Source organism: Elephantulus edwardii, unplaced genomic scaffold (assembly GCF_000299155.1).
Source record: "Elephantulus edwardii isolate Elephantulus edwardi_28Jun2011 unplaced genomic scaffold, EleEdw1.0 scaffold00058, whole genome shotgun sequence".
Classification (NCBI taxonomy): Eukaryota; Metazoa; Chordata; class Mammalia; order Macroscelidea; family Macroscelididae; genus Elephantulus; species Elephantulus edwardii.
This window is the reverse complement of record NW_006399808.1, coordinates 10,203,183-10,216,205: the sequence shown is the minus strand read 5'-3', so window position 1 is coordinate 10,216,205 and position 13,023 is coordinate 10,203,183. Positions and strand designations below refer to the sequence as shown.

At 35.3% G+C, this 13,023-nt stretch overlaps 1 protein-coding gene across 3 annotated transcripts in view; it reads right to left on the bottom strand.

Moving 5' to 3' along the window:
• P4HA1 (prolyl 4-hydroxylase, alpha polypeptide I) overlaps positions 1-13,023 on the bottom strand; it is a 123,596-nt gene that overhangs the window by 85,749 nt on the left and 24,824 nt on the right. Inside the window, exons 2-5 of one of the 3 annotated variants that reach the window (XM_006887547.1) lie at positions 12,261-12,368; positions 11,103-11,199; positions 10,037-10,188; positions 6,928-7,065 (exon numbers count right to left, since the gene is read on the bottom strand). In XM_006887547.1, coding sequence (XP_006887609.1) covers positions 6,928-7,065; positions 10,037-10,188; positions 11,103-11,199; positions 12,261-12,351 — 478 coding nt within the window. In that variant the 5' untranslated portion in view covers positions 12,352-12,368. Of the gene's footprint in view, positions 1-6,927; positions 7,066-10,036; positions 10,189-11,102; positions 11,200-12,260; positions 12,369-13,023 lie in introns of those variants that run through there. The other 2 variants (XM_006887548.1, XM_006887549.1) reach the window with 2 other exon arrangements.

Below are 13,023 nucleotides of genomic sequence, written 5' to 3'. Positions count from 1 at the left end.
AGCTTGTTTTGGACTTTGTTACACTATTATTTTCAGCATGAAAATGTGTGGTTTTACCAAGTTTCTAAATCTTAAAGAGGCACAGAGCCAAACTGGTAGAGGAAGGATGTAGAGTTTAAATTTGTGTATTATTCCTTTAACATGCCCATATTTTACTTTAAAATATTAAAAGAAGCAGTTCTACAAAATGAAAAAAAAAAAAAAGAATACAGAAGAAAATAACAAGACAAAAAAAACTTATCTATGTACAAAGCAACTATAAAAAGCTTTCACCCAATGGACAAATAATTATTAGCTTTTAAAAGTTTGTTATAAATTTTCTTGATTCCAAGAAGTGCCATGGATGATTATCCTTAGCATGTTAAACTGAATGTAGTAATCCAAAGTGAAAGTAAAATAACACCTCCCTTTAAGGTACAAAAACATATGACCATAGAAGAAAAACAAATTATTTAGAAACCCATTTTTTCGTGATGACTTAGGCATTTAACCAGAACACTCAATCCAAAAATGGTAGTATAATAAGAAAATTTAATAGTGCACACCTATGTTTATTGTGGCTTTGTTCAAAATAGCAAAGAGTTGGAAACAACGCAAGTGCCCATCAACAAACGAATGGATAGAGAAGCTCTGGTATATTCACACAATGGAATACTATGCTGCATTGAAAAACAAGGAATTCATGCAATATTATTCAAAATGGATGACCTTGGAAGACATTATGTTGAGTGAAATATCTCAGTCACAAAAGGACAAATACTGCATAGTGCCACTGTTGTAGAATGGGACTAACATCAGGGTTGGGGTGAGACTGAGAAAAATTGGATAAATTATGTGTACTGCATTGAAACAGATGAGGGAGAAAACTATTTAAAAGCGATATATGATTGGGTCTTATGGTTATGACAAGAGTCCAGAGTGAAGGCTGCATAGTGGAGTGTACTGGTGGGGTGGTGGACTGTATACCAATGAAAGGGGGTTTTTTTGGGTTTTTTTTTTTACTTTTCAAAGAGAAGAGCAAACTGGGGGGAGGGGTAGGGAGGGAGAAAAATGCAAAAACAAATGAATGGAAATCCAAAATCTCTGTAAACGTTCACTAAACTTAATAAAATTTTAAAGAAGACTACTTAATAGATAAAAACTAGACTTGGAAGAGAGAAACATGTTTACAGTGCACACACTTGAGAAGCTGTTTTCCTCTACCTGGGCCCACACTGTATACTTACAGCCGAGGCAGCTTCAGCACGATATGGGGAATCTTACTGCTTATTTTAATAACCTTACCAGCTCACCAAGACAGTGGTGTCAATGATCATAAAAGATGAACATTCAACTTCCATCAGAAGGAAAATGAGTATTATACATAGTTTTTTTGCTACATTAAAAAATAATCATGATTTTAAAGAAACATTTTTATCTCTGAATATATAGATCTCTACAACAAATCAAGGTTGGGAACACATCTGAAACTAAAACGCAGTCTATATATGAGTTGGAACTGACTCATAGCTGACCTTCCAATAGTTTTCAGAGGCAGAGCATTGCCCACTTTTCTCCCACAGAGCAGCTGGTGGATTCAAAATGCACAACTCTTTATTACTAAGTCATCAGAGCTTATATAAGCAACAAATAACTGACGCCAAAGTGCACATAATGGATCAGGTCAAGTTTTCTATTAAAATATCAAGAAAGCACTTCAGAAAATAGATGCAAAATGGAAGTAGGAACAGCCAAAACTAAATAAAGAAAAATACCACCAATTCAAATCCACTGATGTCTACAAACGAATGATTTACAAGGAGGCAAAGTTCACTCAATGGAAAAGAAACTGTCTCTTCAACAAATTTCTCTGTCTCTCTGACTTCACAGCTGACCCTCCAGTATGTTTCCAGGGTTGTAAATCACACCAGAGGACATTATCCATCTTTCTCCAACAGAGGTGCTGGTAGATTTAAACTACTAGAGAGATGTGGTGCAATTCTAGCAGTATTAATTCCACAGAACCATATCTCTAGGGCTCTCTCTTCGATAAATAGTGCTGGCAAAATTGAATCTCTGCATGTGCAGAAACAAAGACTGGTACTTCATACCATTAAAAAGAAATAAATGAGAAGTTAAAGCTAAATCTATTAAGTCCTTTTTAAAACAAAAGAAGAAAACAACACAAACAACTATAGGGGCAAAACTATGGAATTTTTTTATTTCTTTATAACAGATTATCAAATACAACTATAAAAAATGAAAACAGAGGAAGACAAATCAGGTAACTGGGCCTTCAAATAATTAAGTGCTTCTGCTTATCAAAAATACTAGAGACTGGTGAGATATTCAGAAATACTATATCCAGTAATAATCTGCCTTAGTTATGTAGCGCTGCTGTAACAGAAATACAGGTGGGAGGCTTTAACAATCAGAAATGTATTCCCTCACAGTTTAAAAGGCTTCCCATGCATCTTTGGTTTTTCTAGAGAATCCTAGAGCCATACTGCGTAACATATCAGGCTACTAAACAAAAGGTCAGCAGTCTCTTCCACTGAAGATTTGCGGTCTCTGAAATCCAATGAGGATCCATATGAGTCACAACTGACTCAACGTCAGTCTTCTCGGTTTTTTCTTTACTCTTCTCAGATCCAAGAAAGCAGAAACTAACAGTTACACTCAGATGGCCACTCATGAGATTTTAAGACCTCAGTCACTAGGTACCAAGTAAGATGAAGTATATTGTCTTTGTGGACTATGATATGGCAGTTGATCTTGAAGTTCCCCAAGATTTGAGTCTTTTGGCTCCATAGGGCCAGTATTTACAAGAGATGTATTTCTCAGGAGCATACTGATTTTGTTGTTAGATATTATCAAGTTGGTTCCAACTAATTAGCTCATTGCTATCAAGTCAGAATTGACTTATACCTGACCCTCCAGTGGGCTTTTGGGAGAGTGTAAACTGTTCAAGAGGAGACTGCCTCTTTTCCTCCTGCAGAGCTGCTGGTGGATTTGAACTGCCAGAGAAGTGGCATCTTTGGGTTAGTTTGGGTTAGCAATGCAACTCCCTAGAGACCACCAGCATTCCCTACTCACAGTAGTCCTATATCTGATAGAACAAAACATTACTTATACTCCCTCCATCCTTGTAGTTGCCACATTTGAGATCACAGTTGAAACCACTGTATTAGTGAATCTCACCAAGGGTTTTCTTCTTTCCTGCTGATCTTCTTTTTGAAAGTGTTTTTCAAAAAGTCTTTCTCTAGGGACTGTTGGTTAAGTATCATCAAGTTGGAACTGACTCGGAGCTGATCTTCCAGTGGGTTTTCAGAAGTACAAAAGGAGATTACCCACCTTTCTCCCATGGAGCAGCTGGTAGATTCAAATTGTAAAGACCTTTGGATTGGTAGCACAAAATCAGTTCCCCAATAATGTGTCCTAAGTATTACAAGTCTTCAAAAAATTAGAAACAACCTTATGTCTAAGCAATTCCACTTCTAAGTATATACACTAGGGATATACTGGAAGAAACATGAAAAATATATGTACAACTACATTCACTATTCACTACTGTGCAGCACTATTCACAATAACAAACAGAAGGAAACAATGCAAGTACAAAGGGGTGAAAGAATTAGCAAAATACGGTACATATGTACAACGCCCGTGGAAGGAGGAGTGGCGTCCACTTCCATTAATAGCTTGCCTCCGGAAACCCTATGAACTTGGAGAGAGGATGAAAGGCACCCAAGCGTCAAGGACTCTCCTTCATAGGGTCACTAGGAGTCGCCTGTGACTCGACGGCACTTAACAACAACACAGCATGTACAATGCAACACTTCACAGCCATTAAGAAAAATGAGTTGGTGGGGGTAGGGAGGAAATTATGCAACAATGAATGAATTTTTTTTTAAGTGAACTGAGGAGCATAGGGAGGAAAATGTCCAACAATAAATGAATGAAAATCCAACTTTTCTGTAAACTGTGGTTAAAAAAAATTACAATTAAAAAAAAAAACTACCTTGGAGAGAAGGATGGGTAAAGATCTGATGTGAAAAACAATGTACATGAATTTTGTATGTAAACCAATATAAAATTTAAAATGAAAGAAAACCTGAACTAAGATTGTAAATAATTGCTGAATAAATGAATGGGGGAAAAGGAAAAATGCATTCTAAAACATCTTTCAATGTGGATGACCCTGGAGGAAAATAGGTCATTCACAAAAGACAAAACCTAGAAAACAATACTGTTATGATCTCACCTTTTGAAATTAAATTAATAGGTGCATATGTATGTATATGGTTATCAGGAGTGTGAAACAGGAACATAAAGATTCATTTGTCCAGACTGATCTAGTAGAGGCATTTTGTTTATGGTGATGAGGAAAGCAGCACTTCTAAGAGTCAATCCTGACATCAAGTATGTCAGCGTAGAATTGTGCTCCATACAGTGACCTGTGTGTCTGTGATCTTTCAGAAGTAGATGAAGCCTTTCTTCCAAGGAGCCTTTGTGTGACTTGAACCATCAACCATTCTGTTAGTTGAGTGTTTAATCATTTGTGCTATCCAAGGATTATTGTAAAGACAGAGGTTACATTCTTTACTTCCTCAGTTGATAGTTAAAGGAAATACTAACAATAACAAGAAACAATCAATAGGGGGAAAAAAGATTACAAAGGTAAATTATAATAAGTTGCACTTTAAAAAGTTTTACAAAAAACAGGCCAGAAAGCAGGTTGTTGCTGACTACAGAACTTTAATATTATGACTACCTACACCCAACACAGGGGAGCTCTGGTGGCCTAGTGGCAAGAAGCTGCACTGCAATCCCAGAAGTATGCAGTTTGAATCCACCAGATGCTCTGCTGGAGAAAGAGGGATAATCTCCTCCTGTACCAGTCAAAAGGGCCGAACTCACTCAGCATTTCTTAAGCTCAAGGAACTGAAGAACAAATTCAAACCTCGAGTTACTATAATCAAGGATGCTTTCGGCAGAATGTTAAATGATCCAGGAAGTATTAAAAGAAGATGGAAAGAATATACTGAGTCACTGTATCGAAAGGATTTGGCAGACACAGAAGAATTTCATGAAACAACATGTGAGGAAGAGCCTATGGTGATGAAAGAAGAAGTTCAGGCTGCTTTGAAGGAAATGGCAAAAATAAGGCTCCAGGAATAGATGGTATACCAATTGACATATTTCAGTTAACAGATGCTGCCCTGGACGTGCTCACCAAGTTGTGCCAAGAAATCTGGAGAACAACCACTTGGCCAACTGACTGGAAGAGATCTATATTTGTTCCCATCCCAAAGAAAGGTGACCCAACAGAGTATGGAAACTATAGAACAATCTCACTGATTTCACATGCAAGCAAGATTTTACTGAAGATTATCTAAAAACGGAACAGCACATCAACAGAGAACTACCAGAAGTCCAGGCTAAGTTTAGGTGGTACTAGGGATATTGTAGCTGATGTTAGATGGATCTTAGCTGAAAGCAGAGAATACCAGAGGAATGTCTATCTGTGTTTCATTGACTATGCAAAGGCATTTGACTGTGTGGATCATAACAAACTGTGGCTGACTCTGAGAAGAATGGGAATCCCAGAACACTTGATCGTTCTAATGCAAAACCTATACTTGGACCAGGAGGCAGTCGTCAGAACAGAGCAAGGGAACACTGCATGGTTCAAAATTGGGAAGGGCATACGCCAGGGATGCATCCTATCTCCATACTTTTTCAACCTATATGCAGAACAGATTATCCGGGAGGTTGGGCTCTATGAGGAGAAATGTGGGGTCAAGATTGGTGGACGATTTATCAACAATCTGCGTTATGCAGATGACACAACCCTGTTGCTGAAACTGAAGAGGACCTGAAGCACCTGCTGCAGAGGGTCAAGGACTGCAGCCTCCAATATGGATTGAGGTTCAATGTCAAGAAGACAGAGATTCTCACCACTGGACCAATTGGCAGCATCAGGATGGATGGTGAAGAGATTGAGATTGTACACAGCTTTAGTTTGCCTGGCTCCACAGTCAACAGTCTTGGCACCAGTGGCCAGGAAATTAAAAGGCATATTGCCATGGGAAAGTCTGCTGTTAGGGACCTCTGTACTGAAGAGCAATGGTGTCTCTCTGGCTTAGGTGCGTTTGATACAGGCCATGGTCTTCACAATCACTTGTTATACATCAGAGAGTTGGACAATGACCAAGGAAGACAGAAGGAGAATTGATGCCTTTGAGTTGTGGTGTTGGAGAAGAGTATTGAGGATATCATGGACTGCTAGGAAAACAAACAGATTCGTCCTGGAAAGAGTTAAACCGGGTGGCTCCTTGGAGGCAAGGATTCTGAGGCTCCATCTAACATACTTTGGACATGTGAGGAGAGACTGGTTCTTGGAGAAGGACATCATGCTTGGGAGGGTGGAGGGACGGCGCAGGAGGGGAAGGCCCTCTATGAGGTGAATTGAATCAGTGACTGGGATAATCGGGATGGGAGTGTCAGAGACAGTGGACTGGCACAGGAGAGAGCAGAGTTTAGGGCTGTTGTACATAGGGTCGCTATGAGTCGCAAGCGACTTGACGGCACTTAACACCACCACCACCACCACCCAACACATCTTGGTCTTTACATACTAAATATATGAACTTGATTTTCAATTACTTTATAACTTTGTATACAAAGCAGCCAAACATTAACAGGCATTTTGGAAAAAATATTTGGAAAATTATTTTTTTCTTACATAACGAAATTGCCTACTTAAGCTAATCTCTAAATAAACTAGTTTCACAATAACAAGCTATCACTTCCTACAGGAAGGGACTTCTGTCTTCAATGCTATGAAATCTTAAATCACAAGCCTTTCTTTCACAATAACACTCTGAAGAGACTTCACAGAGAAATCAAGCAACAGTGTTTTACAGAATGGGAGGACTCTCTAACCTGGGAGATTTCCTTTTGATATGGTATCTGTCTCCAAGTTGTACGTGTCCTGAAGACGCAATAAAGCTTTGGCTGCTCCAACTTGATCTTCATCATTAGGGAAGAACTGTCTCTGAATGGTTAGGTTAGAGATAAAGCCTTGAAATAGGAAAAAGAAAAATAAATAGGGACTTCTATACTCAAAGATATACACTTCACAAATATTTTCCCAAAATCTTTACATTTCCTGCTACACCATGAAAGATCCATATAGCAAGCAAGAACATAGTAAATACCCTGAATAAGACTTGACATACTGCTCCTCAAAATCTTTTAAATGTTCCCTAGGTAATCTGAAGTCACTGTATAAGTTATATCTGTATTAAGAGGTAAAGATCAAGTAGAATAATAATTGAGTTTTTACAATTACATATAATTTTTAAAAACACAGTGAGATAACAAAAAGTGCCTTTCCTACACTTTAGAAATTAAAAGATCTGAACATTATAAAATTACAGTAATTGGTAATTAGATAACAGATGGCAAATAAATTCTATACTCTGAAATAAAATTGTTTCTCCCTCATATATCACAAATTATATAATAATAAATGAAGTCTAGTGAAATTTTTCAAAGTTAAGGTACAGATATTTAAAGTCATCAGTCTCACAGTTTAGTAAAATACACTTAACCATGTTTCATTTTACTAAACAAATAAGTCAGCTTATTAAAATACTTACATATTTTTAATAAGAATAAATACTCATCAATCCATATTTGCTATATATATAAAACCTAATCTTAAAGAACAGAACAAAACCTTGGTGGCATAGTGTACAATGTGTTGGGCTGCTAGTAGAAAGATCGGCAGTTCAAATCCACCAGCTATTCCTGAAGAGATAGACAGGCAGTCTTCTCCAGTAATGTTAACAGCCTTGGAAACCAAGTAGAGGGTCACTCACTATGAGTTGGAATCAACTCAATGGCAGTTACAATCTTAAAGAGGTTTTATATAGGATATAGCAAAAACAAAACTAATAAAACAATTACTGATAACAATATACTCTTCTGAAAATTAAATACCAAGCCCTCCTTAAGAAGCAAAAAGTGATTCGAGATGTTAATAATGTATCACCATTTGCAAACCAAGTTTAGGTATAAGACCTTCTCATCCTCTCATTTACTTACAATCAACTATGTGTATTTTATTCAGCAAAAGGCTAGGTACTTTTATGTTACTGAAATTATACAAATAAAAAATGAGCAACCAGCTTGAAGATGACTAAATGTTCATATGAAGTATATATTTTCATTTTAAAACAAACTTCTAGTCACAATCCCTACATGGAATTTTAAAAGAAAGTTGTGTAACTTATACAGAAGACTAATGTTTCATATGGCCCAAACCTAAGAAATTAATTAAATTATCTCTAATAAAAGACAAAGTATACATACTACCATATTACAAGATGACTATCACAGATTAAATTGCTGATAACTGAGAGAACTTAGAACTTAAGTCATATAGATAATTACATGAAAATGGAAAAATGTTCTCACAGTGCTATGTAGGAGAGAAAATACTCAGATGTGATTCCACCTCATTAGAAAAACTTGCAAAATTTTCCTTTTCATGGTGTCCTCTTTTTAATTCATTGTTCATAAGCACCTGTAAGCCTTTGGGGTGTTTCATATATGTAGCTCAATATATCTTATTAAATTTTTCTGTCACCTTCAATTATTCAACATGCACTGAGCTTCTGTTATGTGCAATAATAAGCTCTGATATGATGCACTCAGAAGGTCCAAAGAGTAAATAGGCATAGAGCTTTAGCCTTTTAGGTATGCTGCAGTTTCTTTAAGAGATAATGTACTAAATTCCTTTATTCCATTAAATTCTATACTTACTTGTCTGTGTTTATTAGTAAAATACTTGAGAAACCTCTCAAGTCCAAGTATAAATTTGTTGTTTCCCTTAAAAAGTCTTACTTATTACTATTTTTTATAGAGATTCACATAAGGTTGATGTAGGTTTACAAATACTAATTACCACAATATTTTAGCTAAAACAACAAAATCAACAACCATAAAAACTCCAGAAGAAAACAACAGTAAGCATATGCCGATAAAACCACATGATGTGAAGCATCACAGTAACTTAGTAATAGCTGCTCTAATACGAGCACATTATTGCTGTTAGGTGCTGTTGAGTGGGAAGCAAATCATAGCTGATCCTCCAGCAGGTTTTCATAGGCTGTAAATTGCATTAGAATGTTCAAAAAGTGAATTAGTATAGAGTTTTAGCCTTATAAGTACAGTTACATGCAAGCTGAGTTTACTAAAAAAATGTTTTAGTTGTTGTAACTATTATAAGGGCTATTTTTCTAAAAACTAATGTGTTTCTGCTGAAAACACTGAATAAAAACTTTATCAACTGTCATTTCTATGTGACTCTTCTCTAAATTTTACCTAGTACCATTCTCTATCTCCATAGAGATGCCATTGCATTACATTAAATAATCCTAAACTTCACTTTCTAGGGAGAAAAGAACCAACACTGGTATCACTGTCAGCCCATTAAAAAATTATTAAAACATTATAAAAAAGCATGAACAAATTTTTTTAAATCTGAGGGTTACAGAAAAATTATCCTCAGAAATGAAGCTATATGCCTATGCCAAATAAGCTAATCACTTTTTAGATTTCAAAGCAAAAAGACATAAACATTAGTCACCAAGAGGAGAAATTACCCATGGGGGAGGGGGGCAGGGATGAAAGAATTCCGGATTCTTGCCTAAATTAACTAGCCAAACCCAAACCTACTGCCATTAGGTCTATACCGACTCACAGCAACACTTAGAAAGATCAGAACTGTCCCAGGTGGTTTCCAAGGCTGTGCATCTCTGTGGAACCAACTTCCACATCTTCCTCCCACGGAGAAGCTGATGGGTTTTAACTGCCGACTTTTTGGTTTTGTGGGGCTTCTATACCAACACACTCAAGCAATAATTTAGTTACGACATGAACATAATGTTCCAGGAACTAAATTTATCACTAAGTTTTTCATTTGTATAAGGTGTGTACAATAATGCCTTAATATTTCTTTGCTCATCAGTCTCCTTAAACTTACCATCTGACATATCCTTAAGGACCAGATTCTCCAACTCACTCCACTCAGTGTTCAGACGTTTCATTAACTTGAATGCATTCACAGGGTGTCCAACAAATCCCTCTGGATCTTTTGTCGCTGTGCTGGTTAACTGATCTAACTTCTCTGCCCATCTATACATGTAAGACATATACATGTAGTATATATACACTATATATACACTTAATAATGGAAAGCCCAAATAGATAAATGCTCACACAAAAAAGAGATACTCGATTAGAGGTTTGTGAGTTAATAATACACCTATAATTTCTTTTTAAAATAAACTTCTATAGATTCTCTTAAGAATAAAATTTATTTTGACATAGTCAAAATAGCTTTTTTAATCCAAATACAACTAGAATCTTTTTGAGTTTTGTTTATTTCTCCCATATGATTACAATAAAAGTTGTTACTGGGATTTCCCACCCACTTCTCATAAGAATCTAAAATCAACCTTATAAACTCTAAAAATTAAGTGATCATCGTACAGTGCAAATCAGACCAAATTCAACTACAGTTTAATTCAGATGTATACCAAAATTCTGCATTTAGCACCAAGAAACTATTTTAAGACAAAAACTCAAATATTTAGCTCCTCACTGAACAAACAGCAAGAATTCTTAGGTCATGAATCAATTAAAAACAAATCAGCATTTGAGAAGAACCTTACCATTTAAATAATACTAACTACACTTATCACCAAATCTCCCTAACAGAACTATAGGAATAAAGAAGCATAAATACAATTGGAAAAACTACACCGCTAGATAGCTAGACTGAGCAAATTAAAGATATTGGCAACTATTTTTTAAAGCATCAGTCAACTGTCCCCACCCATCAAATTATCTCAGCCCATGTTGATTCACTTGAACATTTGGCACAACTCTAACTCTTGTTTTCTGTAATTCTACTTTAGCCATTTCAGCCTTTGATCTTGTGTAAGACTGACAGGTGGTTTTCATTTCCACTTAAAAAGTACATTTTAGCTCTGGAAAGGAAACATTCAGGTAGCATCAGAACCTTCACTAGTAAAAACTTCACATACTTTTTTATTTGTTCTAGTTTGTCCTCTTCTGCTTTAATATAGTCTTTCAAAGAGGTCACCAGATCTTTCTCAATGTAGATTAAATCTGTCATCTGACCTGGAAGGGGAAGACAAAGACAAAGTTATTAAATACTCATGTTCATTAACACAAGTTTTTAAAAACAATTTCATAATAATCAAGAATGTTTAATTCCATGAAAACTTAATTGGTGTGAATACCATGTTTGAGAGTATATTTTTTATCAAATAAGTATAATACCAAATACTTTTCTAATTCTGTGTCAGTTCTAATTTTCATAGTTTTCACAAAATTGGACTATACTGACCAGGTAACCTTTCATCTGTAAATTTATTTATTAATTACAAAACAAAATATTTTCCAAGGATTAAAGTTTCTTCTTCCTCACTTTTTTTAATTTTGTTTTTTATGTTAAACTAGAACTAAAATTTTATTCAGTGAATTAAACTACACTAATAACAGAGCTTCACAACTAAAACTGGGGGGAATCTGTTCATATTAATGAAACAGTAAGATCCATTTATCTATCCTGAAACTAGGTATTATAAGTTTATCTTTTTTGTTTGTTTTACATTCAAAATTATACAAATATAAAACTAGCCAATAGGATGAAGTATCTCATTTAAGACATCTCAATTACGCAGAACTACACATCAAATTATTAAAAACATTTAAGTCACAAGGACAGGAAGAGGTTTTATATTTTATGTAATTCTCATTTTTTTCTCTTTAGCCAATAACTATTTTAATAGTTTATTACAAAATAATTTAGTAGGCTACAAAATAATGCACAGTACATTCTTTACATATGTGTTTAGTAAAAAAAGACTAACTGTGTGTATTAAAATATATGCAATGGTTATACTTGACCAGACCCATCATATATCATTTTATTTGGTTTGCTTTTCTAATTTTCCTGTATGTCAAGCCTATAAATCCATGATATTTTAAATCAGAAAATGCTCATTTTAAAGGAACTTTAAGAAAAAACAGAACTAGATCAATGTTTGTGGGGTTTTTTTTCAATTTTTTTTATATAGTCTCTAGGAATATACTGTATTGTTTTCAAAGCTTTAAAAACCTGAAAGGGAAAAAAAAAATCTTTAAATGAAAAACAACAAATAAAATTTACAACTTACCAATAGAAGTAAAAAACCCTGGATGGGCCAAAGACTGAGGAAGTAAAATCCCAATGATTAAAGTACACCAGATCATCTTGGAAGATTTCATTCTACAGGCTCATACACCTACAAGATAGGTAAAACCAGTAATTTTTTTTTTTTTTTTTTTTTTTTTTTTTACCAGTAATTTTTTAAAAGAGTGATGGGATAAAGTTGCTTTATCTACCCTTCCTGTAAACAAACAAGTCAGACTCCAAGACTACCCACACTGACTACTGTTCAGCACTATCAAGTCTGTCAGCACTATCAAGTCGGTGCCAGCTCATTGTCAATCTATGAGCAACAGAACTAAATCCTGCCTGATCCTGTGCCACCCTCACTACTACTGTGCAGAAGCCCATTGCTGTAATCAAGGTTGTACAGAATTTTTAAATTGATTTCACAATCCTCTTGTCATCTTATTTTTCATAGTTAGAATGGATATTAATTTGACATTTCATACTGGGACAAAATGTACATATTTGTTATCATTTAGGAAATTACTCTTAAAAATTCAATCTAAATTTGTTTTCTTAGTTACTTCTGAACTTTGAGAAACAACGATAGTTATAGAAAGGCTTCAGGTCTTTTGTCCACAGGGTCACTACGTGTCGAGCTCTACTCGACGGCAATCAATAACAACTTCAATTAAAAGTATTCTATTTTAGGGCATTATTTTTATCGTAGGAGTATGCAATGAGGGTTGCAGAGTGGATTATATTTGGGAGTAGGGGGTGGGGTT